The following is a 25,015-nucleotide window of genomic DNA, read 5'->3' as shown; positions in this document are numbered from 1 at the left end:
CTGTAGCATAATAAAAAATAAAAGTAGATACCAGAAATGCCTTTTCATTTTCAAAAAGAAGCTGCATTTGTTGACTCAAAATTAAAAAGAAAAAGCAATCCGCCAAACTGCTTTTTCTTTTTCTTCAACGCTGCTCATTTTGTCACTTAATTAAAATGATAAAGAAAATGGTATTTGACATTTCATTTTCAAAAGGTTTTCTAGTAAATGTGTAGCAAAGTTCAATTAGAAATATCTTGACTATTAAATGGGATTAACAGAAATGTTTTTTCATTTTCACAGTGTAACTGCATCAAATTACTCAAAAATAAAATAAAATTAAAAAGCAATACTTCAAAATGCTTTTTCATTTTCCACCTAAAAACCGCTTATTCTGTCATAATTAAAACGATAATACAAAGAGGGGATTGCATTTTCGTTTTCACATCCACCCTGCGAACATTGTCGCATTATTCAATTCCAGTTAGCATTTCCAGGGGGGAGGTGGGGCGATGACTTTGATGCGTGTTGGTCCAACCAGCAAACGCCCAAAGTTTAGCATGGCGAAATCTGCTAGAGCTGTTCATGGAGCTGTAGTTGTCCTCGAACAGCGAAAACAGCAGGATGCTGCAGGATACTTATCTTCTAAATGTGCTTACGGTTATGATTATTATAAAAGGCATGCTTGCTAATAATTTTTAAAATCCGTGCGGCCAGTGCTCCTTTCTTGGCTGCAAGGACCTGGAAGAAGGGTTTGCATTAGGCTAATACGTGCTAAAAACATTAGCCGTGGAGGAACTCCAAAATGCCGCAATGGGCATCTTGGATGTAAATGTGTGGGAATAACATCAGCCTTTATTTTGTCTGGACACCCCTAGAAACACAAATTCATATGGTTTACAGTTTCTCGGGTTTGCGTACCAGCTCTTCAGCCTTAGGCAATCCATAGTTCTGGAACGCGGGCCTTTGCGGGCACCGAGGCGGCTGCCGGTCAGGAGACAAGCTTCGAGGGGAAGCTTCGACAAACCGCGGTGCGTCCGAAGGAGGACAGCAGAAAATGGAAATACTGCTACGTAGTCCAGAGAAGCTGTGTACAATCATCACAAAGCCCTCTCCCCTGCCGCTAACACAAAGCTACAAGCATAGTCACACTGTTCCTATACATATACATCTGTCTCTTAGCAGCCGGACACATGTAGCAATGACATGTAGCAGATAGCAATGACGTCATCGCCCTGCCTCCCTCCTGGAAATGCTGAGTGAAATTAACTTATGCTACACATTTCGCAGGGTGGATGTGTAAACTAAAATGCAATCCCCTCTTTGTATTATCGTTTTAATTATGAAACAGAAACCACTTAAAAAAGTGGTTTTTAAGTAGAAAATGAAAAAGCATTCTGAAGTATTGATTTTTAATTTTATTTGAGTCATTGGATGCAGTTACACTGTGAAAATGAAAACGCATTTCTGTTAATCCATTTTGATTTTCAAATTCGACATTTCTAATTGAATTTTGCTACACATTTACCAGAGAACTTTTTGAAAATAAAATATCAAATACCATTTTATCTATAATTTTAATTGAGTGACAGAATAAGCAGTGTTGAAAAAGAAAAAGCAGTTTGGCAGATTGCTTTTCCTTTTTAAATTTAGTCAACAAATACAGCTTCATTTTGATAATGAAAACATTTTTCTGTTATTGACTTTAATTTTTAATTATGCTACACAAATGCTACCATAAATAAAAAGTGTAATGGCTGTTTATTTCTCAATATAAGTCTATGGGATTTTGGGTTTTTGGGACCAGAGTGTACTTCCTATTTGGAACACTAAGGGGGAGGGCTTGGTCAGTCCAGTTCCATTTACTATCAATGGTTGCGACCCACCGATTGCAGCACCTTGGTCACAGCTACAAGCTTTTTCATCCTGCACTTTTTCCATCTACTTCTCATTCAGAATATTTTTATTTAAAAAAAAATACAAAGAAATGCAATTTTAAGCTCAATTTTCTCTATATATGCTCTCCATCATCAGAAAAATGCTGCAATTACATGTTAAAAAACACCATTTTGATCAGAGTGGGTCTTTCAGAATTTATGGTTGAAAAGCAAAACAAAAAATTAGAGAGTCTTTATTTTCAAACTGAGAGGTTGAACATTAAAAGGTGTACTGTAAAGTACAGAGTTGCAAGGTGTGCAGGTTCAAAAGACCCAGGCCGATTGCCCCTGTAAACATTGAACAGTGTTACATAAGCATTACACTGCAGTACCTGAACACAGGTCAGAGTGAAGTTTTAACAGCTGCTTTTTTAATGAAAAATGTTTCAGATAGACTTGATTTGCCAAAAAACAAACAAAACAAAGCTGTAGAACTGACTTTAAAGAGTCTTAGTAACATATGAAATACCTAAAGGCTTAAAGTAAACACTTTGTTTCCCAGATAAAATCAATTTGGATGACAGAGAGAGGTTTCACATTGCATGCTCAAAACATATCCATCCATCTTGCATAAATCTTCACACCCCCCTTAAACATAAACATACTGATTCTAAAAAACACAAAAGCAATTCAATTTTAAATGTTGCTTTTGTCAGAAAAGCCCTTTATGATCATTAAAGCTGAGATACAAAGAAGTAAACAAATTCCCTGTAATACAGTGCAATACTATCGTCTCTTCATAAACATAAAGGTCCGCTCAATCATGGACCCTCTGATGTTTATGGAGGGGGTCACAAAGTTTGCCAAAAGTTGGAAGACTGCGCCAAGGCCATCAGCACTGCTAAACACCCACATATATGCAAACTCTTTTCAATTCATTTAAGTCACCTAGTTCATCTCCTTAGAGTTGATGCAGCATCAAATAGTTAAAAAAAGACAAAGGTAACATAACTCAGAGGCATTTTAATGTAATGGAAAAGTAGAAATAAATGAAAACCAATTAATAATAAACGAAAAAAATAGATTATAGGGAACTCTTAGACTACCAAATGATAAATAAACAAAATGATTATGATTTTTGACACGTAAAAATAAAAATTAGTATCAACTATTTACCTAACCCATATGTATGATCTCGATCCTCAAAAAACGGGGTGAAATGGCACTCATGGTCTTTGTGCATTTTAGATTCTCAGTATCAGTTACTGTCAAACTTAAGGATTTATTCTAATGTTAACTACACTTGGATCTCTGACCTGGGATCCAAATCGCATATGTTTAACTTGAGACCGTCTTTCTAAAATGCAACTTTCAGCAAGATATAACAATGCTACGCTTAAAAAAAAGAGTTTACAAGAAGAACACCAGCCATTGTTTCAAGGAGGTAAAAATGTCTGCCAGCACCAAGAGTAAGCTACAGTATTCAGGAAGTGGATTGGTAGAGAGGAGAGACAGAAACGGCTTCTTTCATTCGGCAAAACAGGATATTTCTTTTTAAAAATTGGCACATGGCTCCAATGCAGGCCCTACAATCATGAATGTAGGCTCTGCTGAACCATTTGAAAACAGAGGAAGAATTGGTTCAGAGAAGGCACTTCTGAAACAGTAGATGCCAATGCCTGGAGCCGGGTGCAGCAAACTGCTGAGCGAGTCTGGTCGCCTAGGCAAACATGGTCAAGGTGATCCACTGAAAAAAGCAGAGGGGGAAGCCAAAGAATGTAAGAAATATCCGGGACCAATAAAAAATGAACAATCTTTAAAAAGAGAAATACTAAGGTTTTTCTAATTGTGCTGACAAACCTGAAAGAAATTGAGGGATATTTGACCATCTGCATCTGTGTCCAAGGTTTTAAAGGTTTCTGCGGAGAAAGGAAAAAAAAAACATCTCAATTGGTGCAGGAATGTTTGCTTTTCATTTAAAGGGCCTATATCATGCAAGATCAACCTTTTTGAGCTTTGAAGTGTATTATAATGTTAATTCCTCACAAAAAACAACCCCAAATGTTATTTTAATCCATTCTAGCACTCATGAGTATTCCACAGTAAACCTGAGTACCAGCCCCTTCCAATCTCTGAAAACGAGTGGGTTCTCACATTGGGATGTAGATAAGTGAGTAACAGTCCCTTCCAGGAAGAGTATGCACTTCCAGTATTGCCCCCAGGTTACCACACACACACGCTGAGAAAGCTGCCATGGACCCTGTCTCTGGCTCGTCTCCCACCCCCACCCATTCCCCAATACCATCTGGATGAGGCCCATCTGCTTGACTATTTAAACATGTAGTTGTAGGGTTAGATAAACTAACTCTTCTCAAGGACTCTCCGTCCTGGGAGAGGATCCCTCCTTCATGTGGACATCCATGAGGTTTCTTCTTTTTTTTTCCCATTTGTTTTTTAGGAGTTTTTCCCGTACCGAGAAGGAGGGTCTAAGGCCAGGGATGCCCAGCTTAGTTAAGTCTGTTAAGTTTAGTTTAGCCATTACCTTTTGAATTCTATGATGTCATGTTTATTATACAATAACCGGTATGAAGCCCATTGAGCTGACTATTGTTGTAATCTTGGGCTATATATCGTAATGTCCGGATTATAAGCCACTACTTTTGTCACATGCTTTCAACCCTGAGACTTATTCAATGATACGGCTAATTTATGTATTTTTTTTTAAATAAGTTTTCAGCTTTACAGTACAAAACAGTATAATAAACATTACAATTTGAATTTGCTTAGAATTTCTTAATATACAAACATTGAAACAAAAGTTTTTTTTAAATAAACTATAAGAACACTGAACTATTGGGAGTGACCAGTGTTTATCCATTTGTTTGTATTTTTGAAATAATATCTGGCATATGTAAATTAGCATATTGGAGCCACTTTTTCCAGCATAACATAAACCGGCTTTCTTTATTGTTCAAATGTGCCGTTAGTTCTTCCATTTTATATATTTCTAATGTTAATTCCCACCATATTGTTAAAGTTGGTACATCAGTCCAGTATGGTATGATGAGAGGGCAGTCCCACATGATGTGGACATGTGCTCTTTGGTTTCCACATTTTCTCTAACATAAAGGAGGGTTTCCATCATAATGAGTCTTTTGAAGAGGTGTGATTAAGAATCTGATCAAACTTTTCCATCCAAATTCTCTCCATCTTTGTAAAGCAGTACATTTCCATTGGTGTTTCCATATCGATGTCCATTCCTCTGGCGTTATGTTCATTCCGGCCTCCTTCTCCCATAATGTCTTCACATATTCAGTTGAGTGAGGGTTCTTGTTTGTCAAAAATGCATACAGACCAGAAATGTGTTTCCTAATAACGCCACCTTAAAGGCCTGTTCACACCGGGACGAATTTCGCCTGCGATTTTCGCCGACGTTTAACGCCTCGTGACTAAACAAAGGGCACCAATGTGAGTGTGCACACCGACGCGAAAGAACGCCACACGTCAAAGCGTCAAAAAAAAAACCGCCTCGGGTTCGTTTTTTTTTTTTGACGCCTCGCGTCGAAATCTATTCGACCAATGAGAATGGCGCTTTTGCACACGTGTCTGGAGCTTCTGAAGTTACAGTAAAACACAACTTGGGGGCGCTCAAACACAAAACTGCCTTGCTGAGCACACATACCAGCAAAGAAGATAGACGCCAAGTAGCGTCTACACTGCAGCGAAGAAATAATGACGGACATTCTAAAATATCCCCGAACCAAGCACCAGTTGGAGCTACTGGTGCTTGAAATATTCATGTTTTCTTTGTATTATTCTGACAAGCACGTAAATACTTGCTCTCTTCTTTTGAGTGAAAAGCGACTTTAAGAAGGGTAAAGTTGCGCAGCGCCACCTTGTGTACAGGAGTATTTCTGTTTACATTAAGCGCCATCTAATGTCAGGGAATGAAATTGCATGTTTGCTCGGTTCATCGTCAGCGAAAAACGCTGGCGAATAACGCCTGGCGAATATTCGTCCCGGTGTGTACGGGCCTTTATGTGTGTGTGCAGACTAATTGTAGTCATCAAACCATCATTTGGATGCAAGGCTGTGTGCAGCCTTTTTTTATTAAATATTACACGTGTAATACAAGTTCTTTCTAGCTCAGTTTTATGTTATTTTTCTTTATTAAGTTTGATCCTTCATTAATGGAATTAATGGAATTATGTGGGTTTTAATTAGTGGACAAAATTTAAAAGGATTTATGCTAGAGTAACATGCAAACATGTGTTTTCTATGCAACTGTAATTGTCACTTTAAAACGTTATAATAAATAATTAGTTGTTTAACAATAACGAGTAGTTACATTTATTTTTCATTAGATTTAGTTACATGTATAAGTTATATCTGGCCCTTTGAGGACAACCACTATAGTGATGTGGCCCTCGGTGAAAATTAGTTTGACACCCCTGGTCTAATCGATTGTGTCAGCAGTTCTAAATATTAGGCAAATAAAAGTGGAGACCAGGCACAACCTTGTCTATTTCCTCTCTGGATTGTAAAGCTGTTTGAGAGGTAACCCTTAACTTTAACTTTTGCTGTAGGAATAGCATACAGACTCTTCACTGTTTCAATAACTGTGTTGTGCAACCCAAATTTAGTCAGTACTTTATACAGAAAATCCCAATTTACTGAGTCAAATGCTTTTTCTGCATCTATACTCACGAGCATAGCTTTATTTTTAGATGTTTGTATCTTCTCTATTATATGCAGAGATCTGCGTATATTATCTTGTGTCTGCCGGTTTCTTAATCAGACTCTATACAAATTCCTCCATTCGGCTGGCCATTATTGAGCTAAACAGTCTGTAGTCTATATTAAGGACAGAGATCGGTCTATATGAGCCTCACTCGGATTTATCTCTACCTTCTTTGGGAATGGCCGAAATAATGGCTTCAAAATACAAATACAAACTTCCAACTTGATGGTATTTGGGATTTCTTTAACACCCATCTTTAAATTCCTTGTACCCCTCTGCGGTAAAGCCATCAGAGCCCAGTGACTTATTGGTTTTCAAACGACTTGTGGCTTTCCTAAGTTCCATTTCTGTGACCTCTGCTGTCATTTTCTTATTTTGTTCATCGTTCAGAGTTGGTAGGTTTATAGAGTTAAGAAAATAATCAATCTCGTCGTCAGTCCTACCAGGTACTTTGGAGTACCATTTTTTGTAAAATACTTAAAATACCCCATGCATCTCACTTAACTTGGTCATGATGTTTCCAGTTTCTGGATGTTTGATTTTGCTTACAGTGCTGTCAGCAATTTTCTTTTTCAGTTTCCATGCTAAAATTTTCGTTGATTTGGATCCACTTTCGTAGTATTTCTGTTTCAAATACATTACATTTTTCTTTATCTCAAGTGTACTCAGATTATTTCATTTCTAAATTCTTTTAATTGTTTCAGCATGCCCGTTAAAGGGTTCTTTTTATGTTTGCTTTCTAATTGTGTTAACTTCTTTGGTAATTCTTCAGCCTTTCTATTACGCATTTTCTTCCAATGGGAGGCGATAGATATAATTTTCCCCTTATGACAGCTTTCAATGTGTTCCATAGTATTGGAAATTACACACAATTATCATTTATTTTAAGAAAATCATTCATTTCTTTTGTTGTTTCTTTTTTAATATTTATGTTTTTGATCAGGGATGAATTTAATTTCCTAGAGAATAGTTGTGGACATGTGGTTAACTGAATAGTCAGATATAATGGTGCATGATCGCTTATATCTATTGATTCTATTTCACATCTCTGAATTCCATCTTCATCTTTACCAAAAGTTAGGAAATAATCTATTCTGGTTTAAAGTGAGTGTGTGGCCGAGTAGTGAGTTTTAAAAAAAAGATGTAATGCATTTTTTCTGACGCCCGCTAGGGGCGCTCAAGCAGAAAGGGTAAGAGTGAGACAGGGGAAATAGGGTATATGTATTGAGGAAGACGCAAGTTTAATGTAAATTCCTGCTTTGTGAATGATTAGCACGAACAGACCCTCATCATGGAAAATGCAAGAAGAAATGCATATGACGTAGCTTTCAAGTTAAAACAATTGTTAAAAGCAGTGTGAAAAAATCCACCATCGCCAACGGGTTTGGAAAAGCCGATCTGCAGCGTGACGGATAGGACAGCGCAAGTTCAGGAGTGAATTTGCCTCAGGATGAGAGTGACACTGACAGCGACAACGAAGGAGACACAGAGAGTGTGGCGAAGACTATCTGACGCTATTCCAATCTGACTGAGGAGGAAGACTTCTATGGTTTCAGTGCACAGGAGGCGCATGCCGAGCAGAGGCTATAAGTTACTGCTGCTCTCACTGACTTTTACAGGTATGTTTTTTTAACCAGCCCTGTTAGTGCTGTTACTACCATATTGCTGCCGTGTTACTGCCGCGTCACAGGCACTGTTTGGAATAGAGCTGTGAAGGTGTGGGATTTTTGATCTCCGCGGTGATGAAACAGCAGGAGTTGTGGTGAATTTTGACTACACTGTGAGTGTATAATCTTTAGTTGTGCAGCAAGAGTCTGTAATTTGCTTTATTTTGTAATAATCACTGTATTATTATTTCTATATTTAATGTTCCTTTATCCTTCATTAAAGGAGGGCTAATGTTCAAATTATAACTTGTATTGAGACTTCATTAATTATTTTGTTTTCAAACTCACAGTAGAGTTCCTGCTTACTTTTTAATATAGTGCCATCGATCCAAAACAATATTACTTAACCTATAAGTAAATCTGTTAAAAGAACAAGAACCCACAGCCCACTCTTTTACTACATAAGCACAGAAGGGTTACATGCGCAATATTTGGGGGCGACAGTGGCTCAGGTGGTTGAGCGGGTCGTCCAATGATCGAAGGGTTGGCGGTTCGATCCTCGCTCCCACCAGCCAAAATGTCGTCGTGTCGTTGGGCAAGACACCTCACCCTCCTTGCCTCCAGTGTGGCTCCACTGGTGTGTGAATGTGCATGAATGATCCCGGTGATGGTCAGAGGGGCCGTAGGCGCGAACTGGCAGCCACGCCTCTGTCAGTCTGCCCCAGGGCAGCTGTGGCTACAACTGTAGCTTACCGTCACCAAGTATGAATGAGGAGTGAATGGATAATGGACACAATGTAAGCGCTTCGAGTGTCTTGAAAAGCGCAGATAACTCCAATCCATTATTATTATTATACGCTCTTCCATTTTTGCAGAAGTCCGAATGTTGTTTGCTGGCTCTTGTTTAGTGTCCTGAAATGGGTGGCACCAACAAGGAGCGAAAGGTCGTGCCTCAGAGATACAGTCGTCTTACTTCCAAATACAAAGTTAGGCTGAGAAAATAACTTAAAATTTTACAAAATTTGTTCTTAAGTGTATCAAATGTAATATATTATCATATGCTGAAAGGCTTAAAGGTATGATATAGACCCTTGAAAATGGTCATTTTTTTCACTTTGGTTGCTAAATAAGATAATTTCTTTGATAATTTTTTTACAGTTGAACAATAAAGATGCAAAATAATGTTTAGAGTCCCACTCCAGTCTTCTATTGAAATATTGTAAAAAGCACTCCCAGTGGTCTTTTAATCATGATTATGAAATTTTTTAAGGGAAAAGCAGAAAACAATTTGCGAGTGGGAATGTTGAAATATAGTAAACCCGCTCCCTTCCGATCATTCATCTGTTTATTGTCTCTCCTGCTAGCTTACAGTCCCTCACACCCCAAACCTAACATTACTAGTACAACAAAAAATGCAAGCAATATTGGAGCTATCGATTATTATCCAGCCGTACAGTTTTGAGCCAGATGCCAGCTCAGACAAGGAAAATGAAGTTGTTAATGGATCTAGTTCTCTACAAGTGAATGCATCAGAATGGAGCAGGAGCTTTGGTGCCATAGCAACGTCTATGGCACACTTACAAGCTTTTAAAAACTGCATTTATTCGTCTGTTTCTGATTCACAACAATTTGAAAAGAGAAATATTCAGAAATGCAGTTTTGAGCTTAATTTTCTTAATATATGTCCATCATCAGAAAACTGCAGAAAGAACGGGTTAAAAACACCAAAAACATGATTTTCATCAAAGTGGGTCTTTATTATTATTATTTAATTAAGTCAACTCACTGAACATGGTCTCCAGTCTGACCAGACAGGTGACAAAGTTGTCAAAGTCAACACTCATGTCCTCCTCTGTATACCGCAGGATGATCAGCTGGAACAAGTGGTTGGTCAGCTTAAAGCCTAAAGGGGCAAATGAACAGTACAAGATGACAAAGTATGAGAAAAGACAAAAAAAAAGTATTTTCTTCTTGGATTGCTTTATTTTATGGGACAAAAGGAAAAATGTTCAATACCTGCAGATTCAAGAGCAATTCTCATCTCATAGGAGCTCATGGTCCCAGATTTGTCCAAGTCAAATTGTCTGAAGATGGTCTGACATGTCACAAAAGATAGTGATCAAAATCAACAAAAAATAAGAAAGGGGGGGAGGGGTGCAGATTTAGAGCTGAAAAAAGTCTTTTGTTTTTCTACATTTCTTGAGCCATTTCCTTTTGAACTTGTACCAATTATCCTTTACATGTGTGAGAAAAATAACATACGGCTGATTGTTTATGCTTATATTCATACTTTAAGGCAAAACTAAGAAAAATAGCAGCCAAGGTTTCTTTAAAAGCCATGTTCATGTGACATTAGTTCACCCTCACCAAATATCTTTTAATCTTTTCCCAGAGCACATGGAATTCTTTCAAGCCCAGTTTGCCACTGCCATCCGTCTTTGAAAAGAAGTTCAGGAGTATTTTATGAATAAAAATGAACTTAAAGATATTCAGATTTTCTTTTTTGTTTTTTTTAACCTAAGCTTAGCGGTATTTTAAGGATACATCCATGAGGTTGATCATACTGCGACAAGCTTCAGGTGTAAAGCCGTCCGTTTTCAGGTCCTTATCTGGTTTTCAGAAAAAAAAAATACAATAAGACCAACGTTGCATAATATAGCAAGTTTAGAAGTCCACTGAAATGAGTTAACATTTCTAACGTTTGCTGATGATCTTGTTGAGAATGTTCTGGAGCTCTGTGACACTGATCTCCATGTCCTGTTGACACAAACAGAGGTCAGTTACCCTGACAATGTCCAACAACAAACACAAGCAGCTCCACTTCTCTGCAGGAGGAAAGCCTTACAGGTCCTGCCAGCTGTTTGAAGAGACTCTTAAAACCTGCGTCAATCTGGCTCTCATCCAGGAGAATCTTTTACAAAAAAAAGTGGTAAACATTTAAAAAAAAAATACATTAACGCAGTAAGACTAAGTAATGGGAGGCAATATTTACTTCTTACCTCTTTTGGAAGATCGGCTACTACATCATCGTCAAGCTCCCTATAAAATTCAAAAGAAGAAAACCAATCATTTATCTGAAAAACTCATTTGAAACAGGTTTAGAAAATTAATGAATGGACAAATTAGGATCAGCTTAAAGAGAATAAAAACACTCATTTTATATTAAGAAAACTTTCATTTTATATATGTATAGATATGGATACATAGATACAGTACAGATCAAAACTTTGGACACACCTCATTCAAAGAGTTTTTTTTTATTTTCGTGACTATGAAAATTGTAGATTCACACAGAAAGCATCAAAACTGTGAATTAACACATGTGGAATTATATAAATAACAAAAAGTGTGAAACAACTGAAAATTTGTCATATTTTAGGTCCTTCATAGTAGCCACCTTCTGCTTTGATTACTACTTTTCACACTCGTGGCATTCTCTTGAGCTTCAAGACGTAGTCACCTGAAATGTTTTTCACTTCACAGGTGTGCCCTGTCAGGTTTAATAAGTGTGATTTCTTGCCTTATAAATGGGGTTGCGACCATCAGTTGTGTTGTGCAGAAGTCAGGTGGATATACAGCTGATAGTCCTACTGAATAGACTGTTAAAATTTGTATTATGGCAAGAAAAAAGCAACTAAGTACAGAAAAACGAGTGGCCATCATTACTTTAAGAAATGAAGGTCACTCAGTCCGAAAAATTGGGAAAACTTTGAAAGTGTCCCCAAGTGCAGTCACAAAAACCATCAAGCGCTACAAAGAAACTTGCTCACATGTGGACCGCCCCAGGAAAGGAAGACCAAGAGTCACCTCTGCTGCAGAGGATAAGTTCATCCGAGCAGCTCAGAGTAGAGAGCAGGTCAATGGTACACAGAGTTCTAGCAGCAGACACATCTCTACAACAACTGTTAAAAGGAGACTGTGTGAATCAGGCCTTCATGGTAGAATATCTGCTAGGAAACCACTGCTAAAGAAAGGCAACAAGCAGAAGAAACTTGTTTGGGCTAAAGAACACAAGGAATGGACATTAGACCAGTGGAAATCTGTGCTTTGGTCTGATGAGTCCAAATTTTTGATTTTTGGTTCAACCACAGTTTCTTTTTGCGACGCAGAAAAGGTGAACGGATGGACTCTACATGCCTGGTTCCCACCGTAAAGCATGGAGGAGGAGGTGTGATGGGGTGGGGGTGCTTTGCTGGTAACACTGTTGGGGATTTATTCAAACTTGAAGGCATACTGAACCAGCATGGCTACCACAGCATTTTGCAGCAGCATGCTGTTCCTTCCGGTTTGTGTTTAGTTGGACCATCATTTATTTTTTAACAGGACAATGACCCCAAACACACCTCCACGCTGTGTAAGGGCTATTTGACCAAGAAGGAGAGTGATTGGGTGCTGCGCCAGATAACCTGGCCTCCACAGTCACCGGACCTGAACCCAACGAGATGGTTTGAGGTGAGCTGGACCACAGAGTGAAGGCAAAAGGGCCAACAAGTGCTAAGCATCTCTGGGAACTCCTTCAAGACTGTTGGAAGACCATTTCAGGTGACTACGTCTTGAAGCTCATCAAGAGAATGCCGAGAGTGTGCAAAAGAGTAATCAAATCAAAAGGTAAATCAGTAATCAAATCAATAGGTGGCTTCTATGAAGAACCTACAATACGACATATTTTCAGTTGTTTCACACTTTTTTGTTACGTATATAATTCCACGTGTTAATTCATAGTTTTGATGCCTTCATTGTGAACCTACAATTCTCATAGTCATGAAAATAAAGAAAACTCTTTGAGTGAGGTGTGGACAAACTCTATGTGAGAGAGAGAAAGAGAGAGAGAGAGAGAGAGAGAGAGAGAGAGAGAGAGATGGATAGACAGATATAGATATATATATACACACACACACACACACATACATACATATATATATACACACACATACATATATACACATACACACACATATACACGTATATACATACACATATACAGTACAAACCAAAAGTTAGGACACAGTTTCCCATTCATTTGAATGCTGAACTTTTGGTCTGTACTGTATGTACACTCTCACATACACACACACACCCACACGCAGACACAAACACACACACACACACTCTCACCTCAACTTTCACCTAAGCACAGGTGTCGGCTCACCTTTGCACAAATATTATGCATAACAGAATGAAATGCTTTACATGTGTGTGTTTGTGTGCATGAGTGTGCATGTGAGTTGAAGTTCTTTGTGTATGTGCTGACATGTTGGTATGTGAAGTTTTTGGAGCCACAGGTATCTTTGCGATATTTGAGTGTATATGTGAACAGGCCTCGCCCCTTTTGACTAACATCTACATTTGACAGTAATGAGGATAAACCTCCAGCAACTTGGTACTTCATGATTCTACCCCCCCCTCTTAATTATCCCCAAACTTCCGTAACTTAATTTTTTTCCCTCTTCTTTTATCCCCCTATCTTTTGGACCCTTATCCGTCTCTAACACCCCACTTTCTTCTTCTTTTTCTAACAATAAAATGTGTCAAACAAAAGAGGCCTTCCGCTCTCATCTGTTAGCTCAGTTGTTAGACAGGAAAAGTAAAAAAAAAATAAAAAGAAAATATATTGTAAATTTGAAACTTGAATTAAAAAAAAATCTTTTAACCTACAAACTGTTTCCAAATGAAAAAGAATGTTTTTTGTTACTACTACTAAAAAGACTTCTGTATTTTAACTTTTGCTTTTTTGTTTGTCTACCTTTAAACTTTAAGATCTAAACTTACAGTTTCAATTCAAATATTTTTTTGGTGTGACGGCTAATTTTAAGTGGGGGTGAAGCTATGAGCCCATTGGCTACCGGGACACGATTGACACACAGTTATGATGCTGTCAATTCTGCTTCAGAATAGCATCTGCTGTTGTCGCTGCCTGTGTCAGCTCTCCTCTGGTACGTAAGAGATGATGGCTGATGAGATGACCATTATCAGAAATTAATGGACAGCGTGGAAGCCTGAATCGTTTGATCTAATCGTTTGATATCTTATTTAAAATTCATCTCACGAGAGAAATCTAAAGTAAGACACATCCATTAAGAGAATCCAATATATAAAAAAAAAAGACAAAACACAAAGCAGATATGGACTCTGATAGATCTCTTTCTAAATTTCTATTTTTAAAATCTCATATTTAAAGAATGTATTTGTTTATTTGGCTTTTTGCTAATCAAGGCTGGAACAGGTTCTTAAAATAATAATTATTTAAAAAAAAATTTTTTTTTCAAAAACTAGCATTCTTATTGACTATTAGTGATTAATTAAGGGTTTTTTATTTGGCTCCTCAATTTAATTTAGAAATATATTGAAACATTGTGCAACTTATTCAAAGTTAAGCCAGTCCTCCATTTGAAAGCATCCCAACAATCATGACCACAGATTTTTCTCAGAGGTTTCTTTGTCACCTTTCACGTGCGCTTACTCTGAATCTGCTGGTTTCTCAGAGAAAACTCTGAGCACAAAGTCAGCTTCTTTGTTTGGCTCAAAGGTGGAGGGAACAACAATGTACTCTCCAGCTGGCAGCCGCAGCCGAGAGCTGACCTCACGCAGGTTGATGAAGAGTTCGGATCGAGCGCTGGAGGCGTGGGTGAGGAAAAAGTCTCGTTTGAGGTGAACATTCGAACTCCCTTTAAACTAACAGGGGAGTTCAGAGTTAGTATGATTTCAAAAAACAAATAACGTTTTTAATATCTAAAACACTTGTTCTTTAAGGAGCTTTATGGGAATTTAATTTTACTGCATGCAAATTTAACCACAATTTTTCAAATGTTTGAATATTTTTGGAAGACATCTCAAATTTCAAAACCACAACATAGAAGAGCTCACCTCATCTGGAACCTGCAAAAAAATGGAAATGGAAAATCAATATTGCTCATAACTACGCAATAGCAGAAAGTAAAATAAAAAAGGTTTCTTGCAAGCCACTGACTTCATACAAAGCAAATCCTATAGTTTCCATGTCTTTGCCCTCTTGCCGCTTCTTCCGGCGGTCTTTTTGCATAAGGCCGACCAAAAAGCTGCAGTCTGGTTTACCAGATACATCTGGGTGCTGAAGGCTGATCTTAAACTGAGGGTTTAGCCAGAAAGTTGCTGCAGAAAAGAAGGTAAAAGGGCAAATTACTCCTCCTTTTCAGGCTATAATTTAACCCAAAGCTTTTCAAAAAGTGCAAGTTGAAAGGGGAGTAGTGACAAAATATGTTCAAGTCCTAAAATATAGCAGGCGCGAAGCTAAAGGGTAAAAAAAAATACTTTGCCCCCCCACTTTCTCCACAGTTTTAGAATCAATATTAGTATCATTATTGACAAAGAGTAAGAAATCATCAAAAATCATTAAAAGATTATTTAAGCATTGCAAAAATAACAAAAATCTATATTTTTAATGGAATAATAAGCCTCTAAAATGATTTGCTTCACCCCTTTATTGTGTATGCTGGCCAAACTGGGCTTTCAAGAATTTCTAAAACAGTAATTTCTACCAGAATTTCTGGACTGTAGAGACGCACGTACAAAATTAAACAAAGAAAAAGATAATTGCACATATTCACCATTGCACATTTTCATCCATCTGCAACCAGTCAGTTGTTTCTCTGCTTGTTCCTGTCAAGGTTTCATACCTGGGTAGTTTCTGCACCCTCCAGCTGTGCTGCCTCTCCTCCACTCCCCCTGAAAGAGTGAGGAGCTCCATTTTTTCATCTGGGTGTTATCCAGGGCATCCGCTGTCAGGTTGCAGATTTCCACACGACTGAACTCCCGCAGAAAGTCACTGAATGCCATCCTGAGAAGACGGGAAAAAACATCACCATTAAGTTTTAAAAAACTGGATCAGATGAAAAAGCACACATGCAAGTATGGTTTGCACAAATTTATCCATGGTCACTTACCAAAATTCACCGTCTTCACTGCGGTTTTGTAGTCGATCCCTGACAGAGCTATCCACATAGCTCCACTCCTTGGAGCTGAGAGGTTTGCAAGAAAAACCGTGAATTTCACAACAGCAAAGAGACTGGCAGAGCTTAAGATGTTTGGTGTCTAAAGATCCATCAGAAAATGTATACAGAATATATAAAAAAAAAAAAAAAAAGCTAAATTAAAGCCGCACATGGCGTTGTATGGCCCACAGGCGCAACACGCCTTCCATGCCCACCTCTACGCACCACCTCCGTGCTATCGCTGTCCATCTCTACGCAGCACCACCACCCTCAGCGACCACCTTTTGACAAAGGCTAGTCAAAGCTGCAAAGGCTAATTATGCTAACTATGTTAGTACTAGCATTGCGATAAGCACTGTCAGCTGCCTCAGAAAAACACTTTGCTTAAGATGCTAATTATGCTAACTATGCTAGTTTTGCTAATGTGGCTAAAACTGCTAGCTTACCGATGAGCGTCATGAACTCACACAGAAAAACACATTGCTCCATTGGTAAGAGCTACCTGTCATAAGTCGATAGAAAATCCACTTTTTTCAAAATGGTGGCTTTTCTGTTGATTTTATCTCCATAGCAACTATTTTATGTTTTGGTTGCCTGGAGATAACCAACAGATCGACCTAAGTTTCAGATGAATCGGAAAAAGTATACTTTTTAATATCCTCAGAGGTTTAATGATAAACATTCCCCACATTCCATATATGTGTGTAACAAGTCTTTGTCATTATGTCCAGTTCCAGCCATGGATGCATGAATTCAATTTTCACAGTATTACATTGGAAGACATGGTAGTTGTAACCACTTTGCTAGCTAGCCACGTGCATGCCGTTGAAAATTTAAAACTTTTAATTGCAACATTTTTTTCCACAGTAGCTTTACATTGATGCCCAAACAGTTCTGAGAAGATCGATAAAAATCCCAACGACAAGTTTACGTTTGCATGTGGTAGTAAAGGTTCTTTTCGTGAAAAATTCTAGATGGCAGCCTTTTCCCGAAGTCAAAGGTCGCTGAAACTCCAGATTTGATTGTAAACTTACGCTAGCTACATGTGCGTGAGGGGGGGGGGGGGAAATCGCTCAAAAAAGTTCATTATTCCATCTTTTGTTTAAATGCGAAAATCGAAAATTCTCAGAGTTCGCCACAAAATGGCCCCCAAGCCGTAGGTCATGTGGCCGTCCAATATTGATTTCAAAACTTTCTTGGGATATCCCCAACACGTGCGTTTTGATTTTGTAACTGTATTTTGAAATACCTTTTTTTCGACCCCCTAAGCGATTTTCAACCCATTCATTTTTTTTACGGGATTGCTCGCCGTGATGTCTTCGTCTTCAGGGGGGTGACGTTCACTTTGTGGAAAATTAATTTTCAATTTATCCTAGGTGTGTGCACATTTTGGTGACTTTTCAAGTATGCAGCAGGGGTCAAATTTTCGCTGAAAGGTGCAGAAATCTTCCAAACTGCGAAAACAATATGGTCCTTGCAGTCAGTGACTGCTGCTGCGGGCCATAAAAATGGTCCATTTTTAAAGTCTTCCATGGTATAAAAATGCCTTTTTTTAGTAGCACAGTCTGTTCAGAAACCCACTTGTGCGGGAGCGGTGGAATAAAAAGTTGGGTGAAGCGCTCTCGGCGGGAGAGATTGAGGAGTTGCTGAACAAGTTGTACGCCGTTAGTTTATAGCCTACAGTAACCAGAATACAAAACCTTGAAAAAGGTTAAGTCTCCGTGCCTCAGTGCGGGAAAGGGACACTACAATGTTGTATGGCTCTCACGAAATTACACTTGAAAATATGTGGTGTTTATGGCTCTCACGGCCAAAAAGGTTCCCGACCCCTGGCTTAAGGTTTTCTACTTTCGAGGAAGGTAGAAAACCGCTATACAAGAATACGTCGTTTACCATCATCCTACCTCCAGCTTGATAACTCGCCATGTCATAAGGCTGGAATCATCTCAGACTGGTTTCTTGAACATGACAATAAGTTCACTGGACTCAAATAGCCTCCACCGTCACCAGATCCCAACCCAATAGAGCACCTTTGGGATGTGGTGGAACAGGCATCATGGATGTTTAGAAGACATATCTGCAGCAATTGTGTGATACTATCATGTCAATATGGACCAAAGTCTCTGACTAATTTTTCCAATACCTTGTTGAATATATGCCACATTAAGGTAGTTCGGAATGCAAAAGAGGTTCCAAACCAGTACTAGCAAGCTTTGTAGAATTTGTTTTTGCTTTTATCTATGCGCTTTAGCAAATCTGAGCAAGAAAATAGTTTTATTATAGATTAATTTATTAATTTCTAGTTTATAAAGAAATACAAATAGGCCTATTGCATAAATGCTACTATAATAATGCTAAATCAACCCAACACACAGTCTGGATGAACTCCCTGCAGAAGACTGCAGAGTATTTCAATGTGAAAGTTTGACCAAAAAAGAAGCTATTTTTGGTAGAAGCAAAGACTGTCAGCTTTCTGCGCTTTAAGACTCATCAAGTAAAATGGAAAAAATAAACTGTATTAGATCAGACAAAAATCTCTAAGTGTTTGCAAACAGACTATTCCTAGATTTAACAATTACAAAATAGGAAAAGCAGCAAATATCTATGGAGTCCTATACTGTTCATAATTAAATACATAAATATTTAATTAAATAAATAAATATGACCTCATGCAAATACACAATCAACCAAGAAATCTCTTATAAATATATAAAAAGATCACGAAATTGTGAAAAACCTGCACACCGATTTTAAATTAGCCATTATATTATTCAATATATTTCATTTTGCTTTAAAAACATGTTCATTATTTTAAAACAGCATTTTAAAATATTCATTTTATTTATGTGGAATATTATTATAATTCTACGTCTTTTTCAGAACCTTGGATTTCAAAATCAATATTTTCCAAAGTAGCTTTGTTTTTATTTCATGTTGCTGTTTTTCACAATGGCGTATTTATTTCATCAAGAGCTTTTTCAGGAGATTGTGTGTCTGTCAATCAAACTAGACAAGGCGGATACACTTTTGTGATTGGCTAATCCTTTACTCAGACATGAGCAGCAGCACCCTGACTTCATCGATCGAAGATACTTCACCAAACGTGACGGCGCAATGCACACTCCTCAACACTAGGGGGAGTATGCACCTCAACACATCCACAGTGTTACACGAAATTGGGCAGTTTTTGTTCTAAATTTGCGGTTAAAAGTGGCTTTGGCAGAGTATGCATAATTCAGTTGGTTATGTGGTCGGTTCGGCAATTTTCATCTTCTCATTAACATCTAATAGTGGTCTAAATTAGGCTGGGTGGTTGATGGAGTTCCACAAAACTTCTATGAACTGGAGTTCCATGAACGCAACATCCCGCATGTGGGAGGGGCTACCAGCTAATGTTATTAGCCTGATAGCCACATGGAGTGGTTGCCTGTGCTTATCTCAGTAAAAAGCATGGATGCACAATGTACATGGAGTGTTAAAGTCATGATCAGGTTTATTTATTTTGAATAGTTCTACATGATAACAATGTTTCCATGTTTGAGTTCATGAGATCATCCCAGAGAGAGTCTCTGCTTCAGATCTTGCAGTCAAACTACGTCTTAAAATACGTGTAAATCAGAGCGCCCAGGCATCGCGAGAGTGAGTGTGTGAGCGCAAGTTAAGGGTCTGTTGCCCTGTCCCCCGGAAAAGTAATAGTAAAAAAAGTACAGAGCCTGATTCTTGGAGTAAGCCCTGGCTGCAGAATTGCTCAATCAATCCCGGATCTCCGCTGCGTTTTCCGACCATGGTCAGAAACGTCATCGCGGGAAAGGTTCAACATATTCCCGGGAGGGAAAAATAAAATCAGAGGACCTGATTATAATCATTGTCTCATTGAAAATAGAAAAATATCATAAGGTTCAGGAGGCCTGAGCAGGCTTGTTTCGCTTTCCACAGCTGCCTGGTCTGACTGTCGGTCCGCCAGTTCACCTCCTGCGAGCCGACACAGTGTAAGGCACGATGTGAGCTCTGAGTGAATGGCGTAAGAATGAGGAGTGTTTCAACGGGGGACTTCGAGATGTGGAAGACCGGAGCTCCTCTGTGGTTTGGTCCACACAAACCCTCAAACTACAAAAACAGAGTCGTCCATGTTTGCATCTTCTGCAGCAGACAGTTTCTCTCTATTTGCCCTCTAATGTCAACAAAGCCGCGCAGATATCGCTGAAATATGTCACCTCTGACTGGCACACCACAGAGCGGGTCTCGAGGAGTAAGAGTCGATTTCCATGGATGAGCCAATGAGCGTTTAGATCCCGCCCACTTTCACTGATTGACAGACTCATTCTCCTGAAAAAGCTCTTCATGAAATAAATAAGTTGTTATGGAGGACTGTGAGGATGGAGGACTGTATTGCTGATTCGGGTTAGGAGTTTAACCGTAAACAAGATGGGGTGTCGGTCAGGACACAGGGAGGAAGAAAAAGGAGAGATGACTCCACTTGTCAAACGTTCTGCATTTATTCCTTTGCTGAATATTCCAATTTAGTCTGCAAACAACAAAAATCCTCTCATCACTAAATAAATAACACAAATAGCCCTACTGTAAATAAATAAATTACATAAAACAAGGAAAACTGATCAACTGATCAACTGGTCGGGTGTACACATGTCCATTTATCTCAACATCAGCCGACCGGATGTGTCCATCATCACTCCGATGAATCTTAACTCTTCCTATAGGCCAGGAAGCTCGGGGCAGCTGAGGATCAACTAACATGATCACTGCACCCATGTAGAGTTCTGGGGTGGCTGAATGCCATTTCTGCCTGGTCTGCAAGGTGGGGAGGTATTCCCGAAGGAATCTTGCCCAAAAGTGGTCCGCGAGCACCTGTGAGTGCCGCCAACGTCTCCGACTCAGGATCTCAGTGTCTGGATAGACCACCTGAGGCAGCGATCCGTCAGGCTGCCCCATCAGGAGACTGTTAGGTGTCACAGGGTCAATGTCTGCCACGTCCGCAGAGACGTAGCCCAGAGGTTTAGAGTTAAGGATCATCTCCACCTCCAAGAGCACAGTGAGAAGCACTTCTTCGTAGACTGGTTGGGCTCCAACAGATGTGTATAGGGCCGTCTTCACAGAACGAATTTCCTGCTCCCACACACCACCAAAGTGTGGAGCTGCTGGTGGGTTGAAGTGAAACCTAATTTTCTGCTGAGCAAGCTGTTGCTGTAGGGCAGGTTCCATGCTTGTAAAGGCCTCCTTGAGTTCACGTTCTCCACCTTTGAAGTTGGTCCCCCGATCAGACCAAATCTCCGCTGGTGTCCCACGTCTGGCGATGAATCTTCTTAGGGCCATGAGGTAAGCGTCCACGTCCATGCTTCTCAGGAGATCCAGGTGCACTGCTCTGGTTGTCAGACACTTGAAGATTATTCCCCAACGCTTTTCATGGCATCTAGCCACTTTAACCAGCATTGGACCGAAACAATCTACACCAGTGGAGTAAAAAGCTGGCTTGAATATTCTTAGGCGAGCAGCTGGAAGGTCTGCCATTTTAGGGATGGCTGGTCTGGCCCTCCAGCGCCGGCATTCCACACAGGTGTGTTGGTATTTGCGGATGGCCTCCCAGAGTTTGGCAACTTCACCACACTGACTGAGATAATGTTCATTGCTGTCACAGTAGGCGCAGTACACTTTACTCTTAATCTTCTCTTTCATGTAACCAGCTTTAGATGACAAGGTTGGTTTTGACTCACCAGCGCCATGGAGGACCATCACACTTTGTTTAGCTGTACGAGTCTCGTTCTTCATGCTCGGCCTGTCTCTGGAAGTCTTTGGAGTGGTTTGGTTGTCAAACCCTTGACACCAGGACTCATAGCGTAACCACTCTGACAGGTCGATTAAAGTGTGGCTGGTTCCTGCCTGCTTGAACTGGTGTCTGCGGAAATCAGCACGCTGTTCAGGTGGAAGCTTGCTGAGGAGACGTGCAACGTGTGATCCACAGTTCAGTTCAACTTCACCTTCAGGGCCCAAGGTTTGCAGCAGCCCCACCAGAGACTGTATTTGGAGGGCAAACTTCTGAAATGCAGCGATATCTCCACGCTTCACTTCCAGTGCATCGAGAACACTTGCTATCTTCCTGAGGGCAAGTTGATGGGGTTGGCCAAACTTATCATGGAGAGCTGCCAGTGTGTCTGTGTAAGGGGTTGGAGAGTTCAGATAAGCATCCGCTATAAGCCTGGCTTCTTCCAGCTTAAGGTGGTCTACTAATACTTGGTATCTGAACAGTTCGGTGGTGTTAGCAGGAAGCAGGTTCTCTAGGGCTATGCGGAGCCTGGCAAACTCACTGGGGTCTGGATTTGTGAACTTAGGAATGGTAGGTTGAGGACCTCTATAGAGCTGTTCAGGTACTGCAGGTGGCATGTGGGGTTTAGCAGGCGGAATGCGGGGTGCTGCCCTCATAGCTGGAGATGGGGGCTGAGTTGGCTGAAAGAATGACTGCTTTGTATTAACAGAGGCTGCAGCCAGTGGTATATGTGGTGGAGGAGGAGGAGGCCACTGAGGGGAAGTATCAGAGTCTCTAGAAGAGTAATATGCTTGGTTACTTGCCCCTTCGATCTTTAGCTGCTTCATATCCTGCTGCAAGTCTTCTTCAGGTTCAGGCCAGGGGGGAGGATCAGGCCAATCACTCTCCTCCTGAGGTTCTAGTTTAGGAAAGGAGATCTGGGGAACTGCAACTCTAGAATGTTGAGCTGGACTGTGGGACTGAGCAATTTCTGATTTCAGTGTCCGAGCGACATTGATTAGCTCTTTGATCTCACTTCGAGCTTCGTGCAGTTCTTTTAAGCCTGACTGGATCCACTGTTGTGACTGAAGCAGCTTGGCATTCTCCTCTTGAATAGCTCTGATCTCTGCAGAGAAGTGGGGGCCGTGGTGTGGGACAGCCTGGTATGAGCGTGTGGGTGCAGACAGCGTTTCCCATCCCATATTTCTCCTCTGGAAGCAGTTTGGGGCTAGCTGAGGCATCTCGGAGTGAGCAGCATTCTACATGAAGCTTCCTGAGGGAGCTTGAGGTGGTTGGAAGAAACTCATCTGGGCTGGGTCCTCTTGCAGGGGGGCGAGAGTCCTCAGTGGAGGTGGTGAGCTCCACTGTGGTAGATCTCTTGGCTGATATCCCACATAATCTACTTCATAATCTTGAAGTCTGTACGTAATATCCAGAATGATCTCCGCAACTCCGCAAAGACCCGCTCTGGACCTGGATGGCGGAGGTCTTGGTCGTACCTTTTAATCAGCAGCAGCTTAACTGGATGTGTCGGATCTAGGACGATCGGGTGCAACGTTAAGTCACTAAGGCCCTCTAACCGACACAGCCGACCACCTACTCTTATTAGGCCTGATGACTGGTCCAGCTCAGGAGAGAGGGTAAGTAAGCGGCTGCTAGATGAGACTGACTTTCCTGCTGCTAACAGTTTGTAGTCCTCTGGGAAAGACTCTTGTTGTGCCTGCTGTATGACAAGTTTCTCCGCTTGGCGATACTCTTCGGCGATCGGAGGAGAATCTGAAGGGCTCGATGCATGGAGGGCATGGACTTTAGCCTCGATGCACTCCTGCCAGGTCTTGTAAACAGTAGCACTTTTGCTGCTTGGTGAAGTAACTGCTAAACCACAGAAGGCAGTTTTCCGAAGCTCTGTAGAGTCTTCCTGTGGCTCCGTGCTAGGTCTCTCTGGCCAGGTGTCTGGGTCTTGGAGAAGAAAAGGGGGTCCTTGTGACCACCTATTATCGGGGCGGCCATGGTGCAGCGGTAGGGCGGTCGACCCATGATCGTAAGATTGCAGGTTCGATTCCCGCCTTGCACGCCCATGAGTCGAAGTGTCCTTGGGCAAGACACTGAACCCCAGCTTGCCTCTGGTGGTAGGCGGGCGCCTGTGTTTGGCAGCGGAGCCGCCACCAGTGTGTGAATGTGTGAGTGAATGTGTGTGTGACTGGGTGAATGGGTCTGTGACTGTAAAGCGCTTTGTCCTTGTAGGAAGAAAGGCGCTATACAAGTGTACGCCATTTACCATTCTATTATGCTCTGTGAGGGCTCTCAGGGGTTTCCCTCTGGTCAGGTCATCCGCCGGATTGTTGACTGAATCCACATAGCGCCAGGTACCATTCTTTGTGAGCTCTTGGATCTCGGCTACTCTTCCTCCGACAAAGACCTTATAGCGACAGGATTGTGATTGCAGCCAGGTTAAAACTGTTGTGGAGTCGGACCATAACACCATCTGATTCACTGTCAGGGTGAGTTCTTTCTCCAGGACATGAGCTAGTTGGGCCGCTGTGAGGGCAGCGCAGAGTTCCAGACGGGGAATCGACTGGACGCGCTTAGGAGCCACTTGTGATCGTGCAAGAATGAAGGACAGGTGTACCTCACCGTTGCTGTCTTGAGTTCGCAGGTAGGCCACTGCTCCGTAGGCTTGCTCAGATGCATCAGCAAAAATGTGCAATTGGTGCGTGGTATCTCCTGAGGTGGTACTTACAGACACATAAGGCCGTGGGAGAGACAGCAGAGATAGAAACTGAAGCTCTGCCTCCCAACTGGTCCAGGCTTGAATGAGTTCTGAGGGCAGGTTGGAGTCGTCCCAACTGCGTTTCTTGTCCCATAACTGCCGAATGATGAGCTTTGCGCGGGTGGAGTAGGGCAACAGATAACCTAAGGGGTCATACTGTGATGCTAGGACTTTGTAGATGTTCCTGAGAGTTGGTTTCTCATAGGTCACGGACCTATGTTTGTAGCCCAGGGTATCTGTCTCCCAGTTCCAACTGAGGCCAAGGGTAGATTCTTGTGGATCTGACTTATCTTGTGCGAGCCACAGCTCCAGGCTC

The 25,015-nt window shown here is 40.7% G+C and overlaps 1 protein-coding gene across 1 annotated transcript in view; it reads right to left on the bottom strand.

The window, feature by feature from the left end:
* Window positions 1-2,093: 2,093 nt before the first annotated feature.
* Window positions 2,094-25,015, bottom strand: part of LOC101155642 (calpain-1 catalytic subunit) — a 78,983-nt gene continuing 56,061 nt past the window's right edge. Inside the window, exons 9-22 of the mRNA XM_023949080.1 lie at window positions 16,124-16,198; window positions 15,857-16,017; window positions 15,172-15,332; window positions 15,069-15,080; window positions 14,665-14,876; window positions 11,204-11,243; window positions 11,050-11,115; window positions 10,904-10,961; window positions 10,749-10,813; window positions 10,572-10,640; window positions 10,221-10,299; window positions 9,991-10,107; window positions 3,717-3,775; window positions 2,094-3,603 (exon numbers count right to left, since the gene is read on the bottom strand). Coding sequence (XP_023804848.1) covers window positions 3,577-3,603; window positions 3,717-3,775; window positions 9,991-10,107; window positions 10,221-10,299; window positions 10,572-10,640; window positions 10,749-10,813; window positions 10,904-10,961; window positions 11,050-11,115; window positions 11,204-11,243; window positions 14,665-14,876; window positions 15,069-15,080; window positions 15,172-15,332; window positions 15,857-16,017; window positions 16,124-16,198 — 1,201 coding nt within the window. The 3' untranslated portion in view covers window positions 2,094-3,576. The remainder of the gene's footprint in view (window positions 3,604-3,716; window positions 3,776-9,990; window positions 10,108-10,220; window positions 10,300-10,571; window positions 10,641-10,748; window positions 10,814-10,903; window positions 10,962-11,049; window positions 11,116-11,203; window positions 11,244-14,664; window positions 14,877-15,068; window positions 15,081-15,171; window positions 15,333-15,856; window positions 16,018-16,123; window positions 16,199-25,015) is intronic.

The sequence above is a fragment of the Oryzias latipes genome, chromosome 18 (genome assembly GCF_002234675.1).
Source record: "Oryzias latipes chromosome 18, ASM223467v1".
NCBI lineage: Eukaryota > Metazoa > Chordata > Actinopteri > Beloniformes > Adrianichthyidae > Oryzias > Oryzias latipes.
Note: the sequence above shows the minus strand (reverse complement) of the source record. Positions and strands in the feature narration are given on the sequence as shown.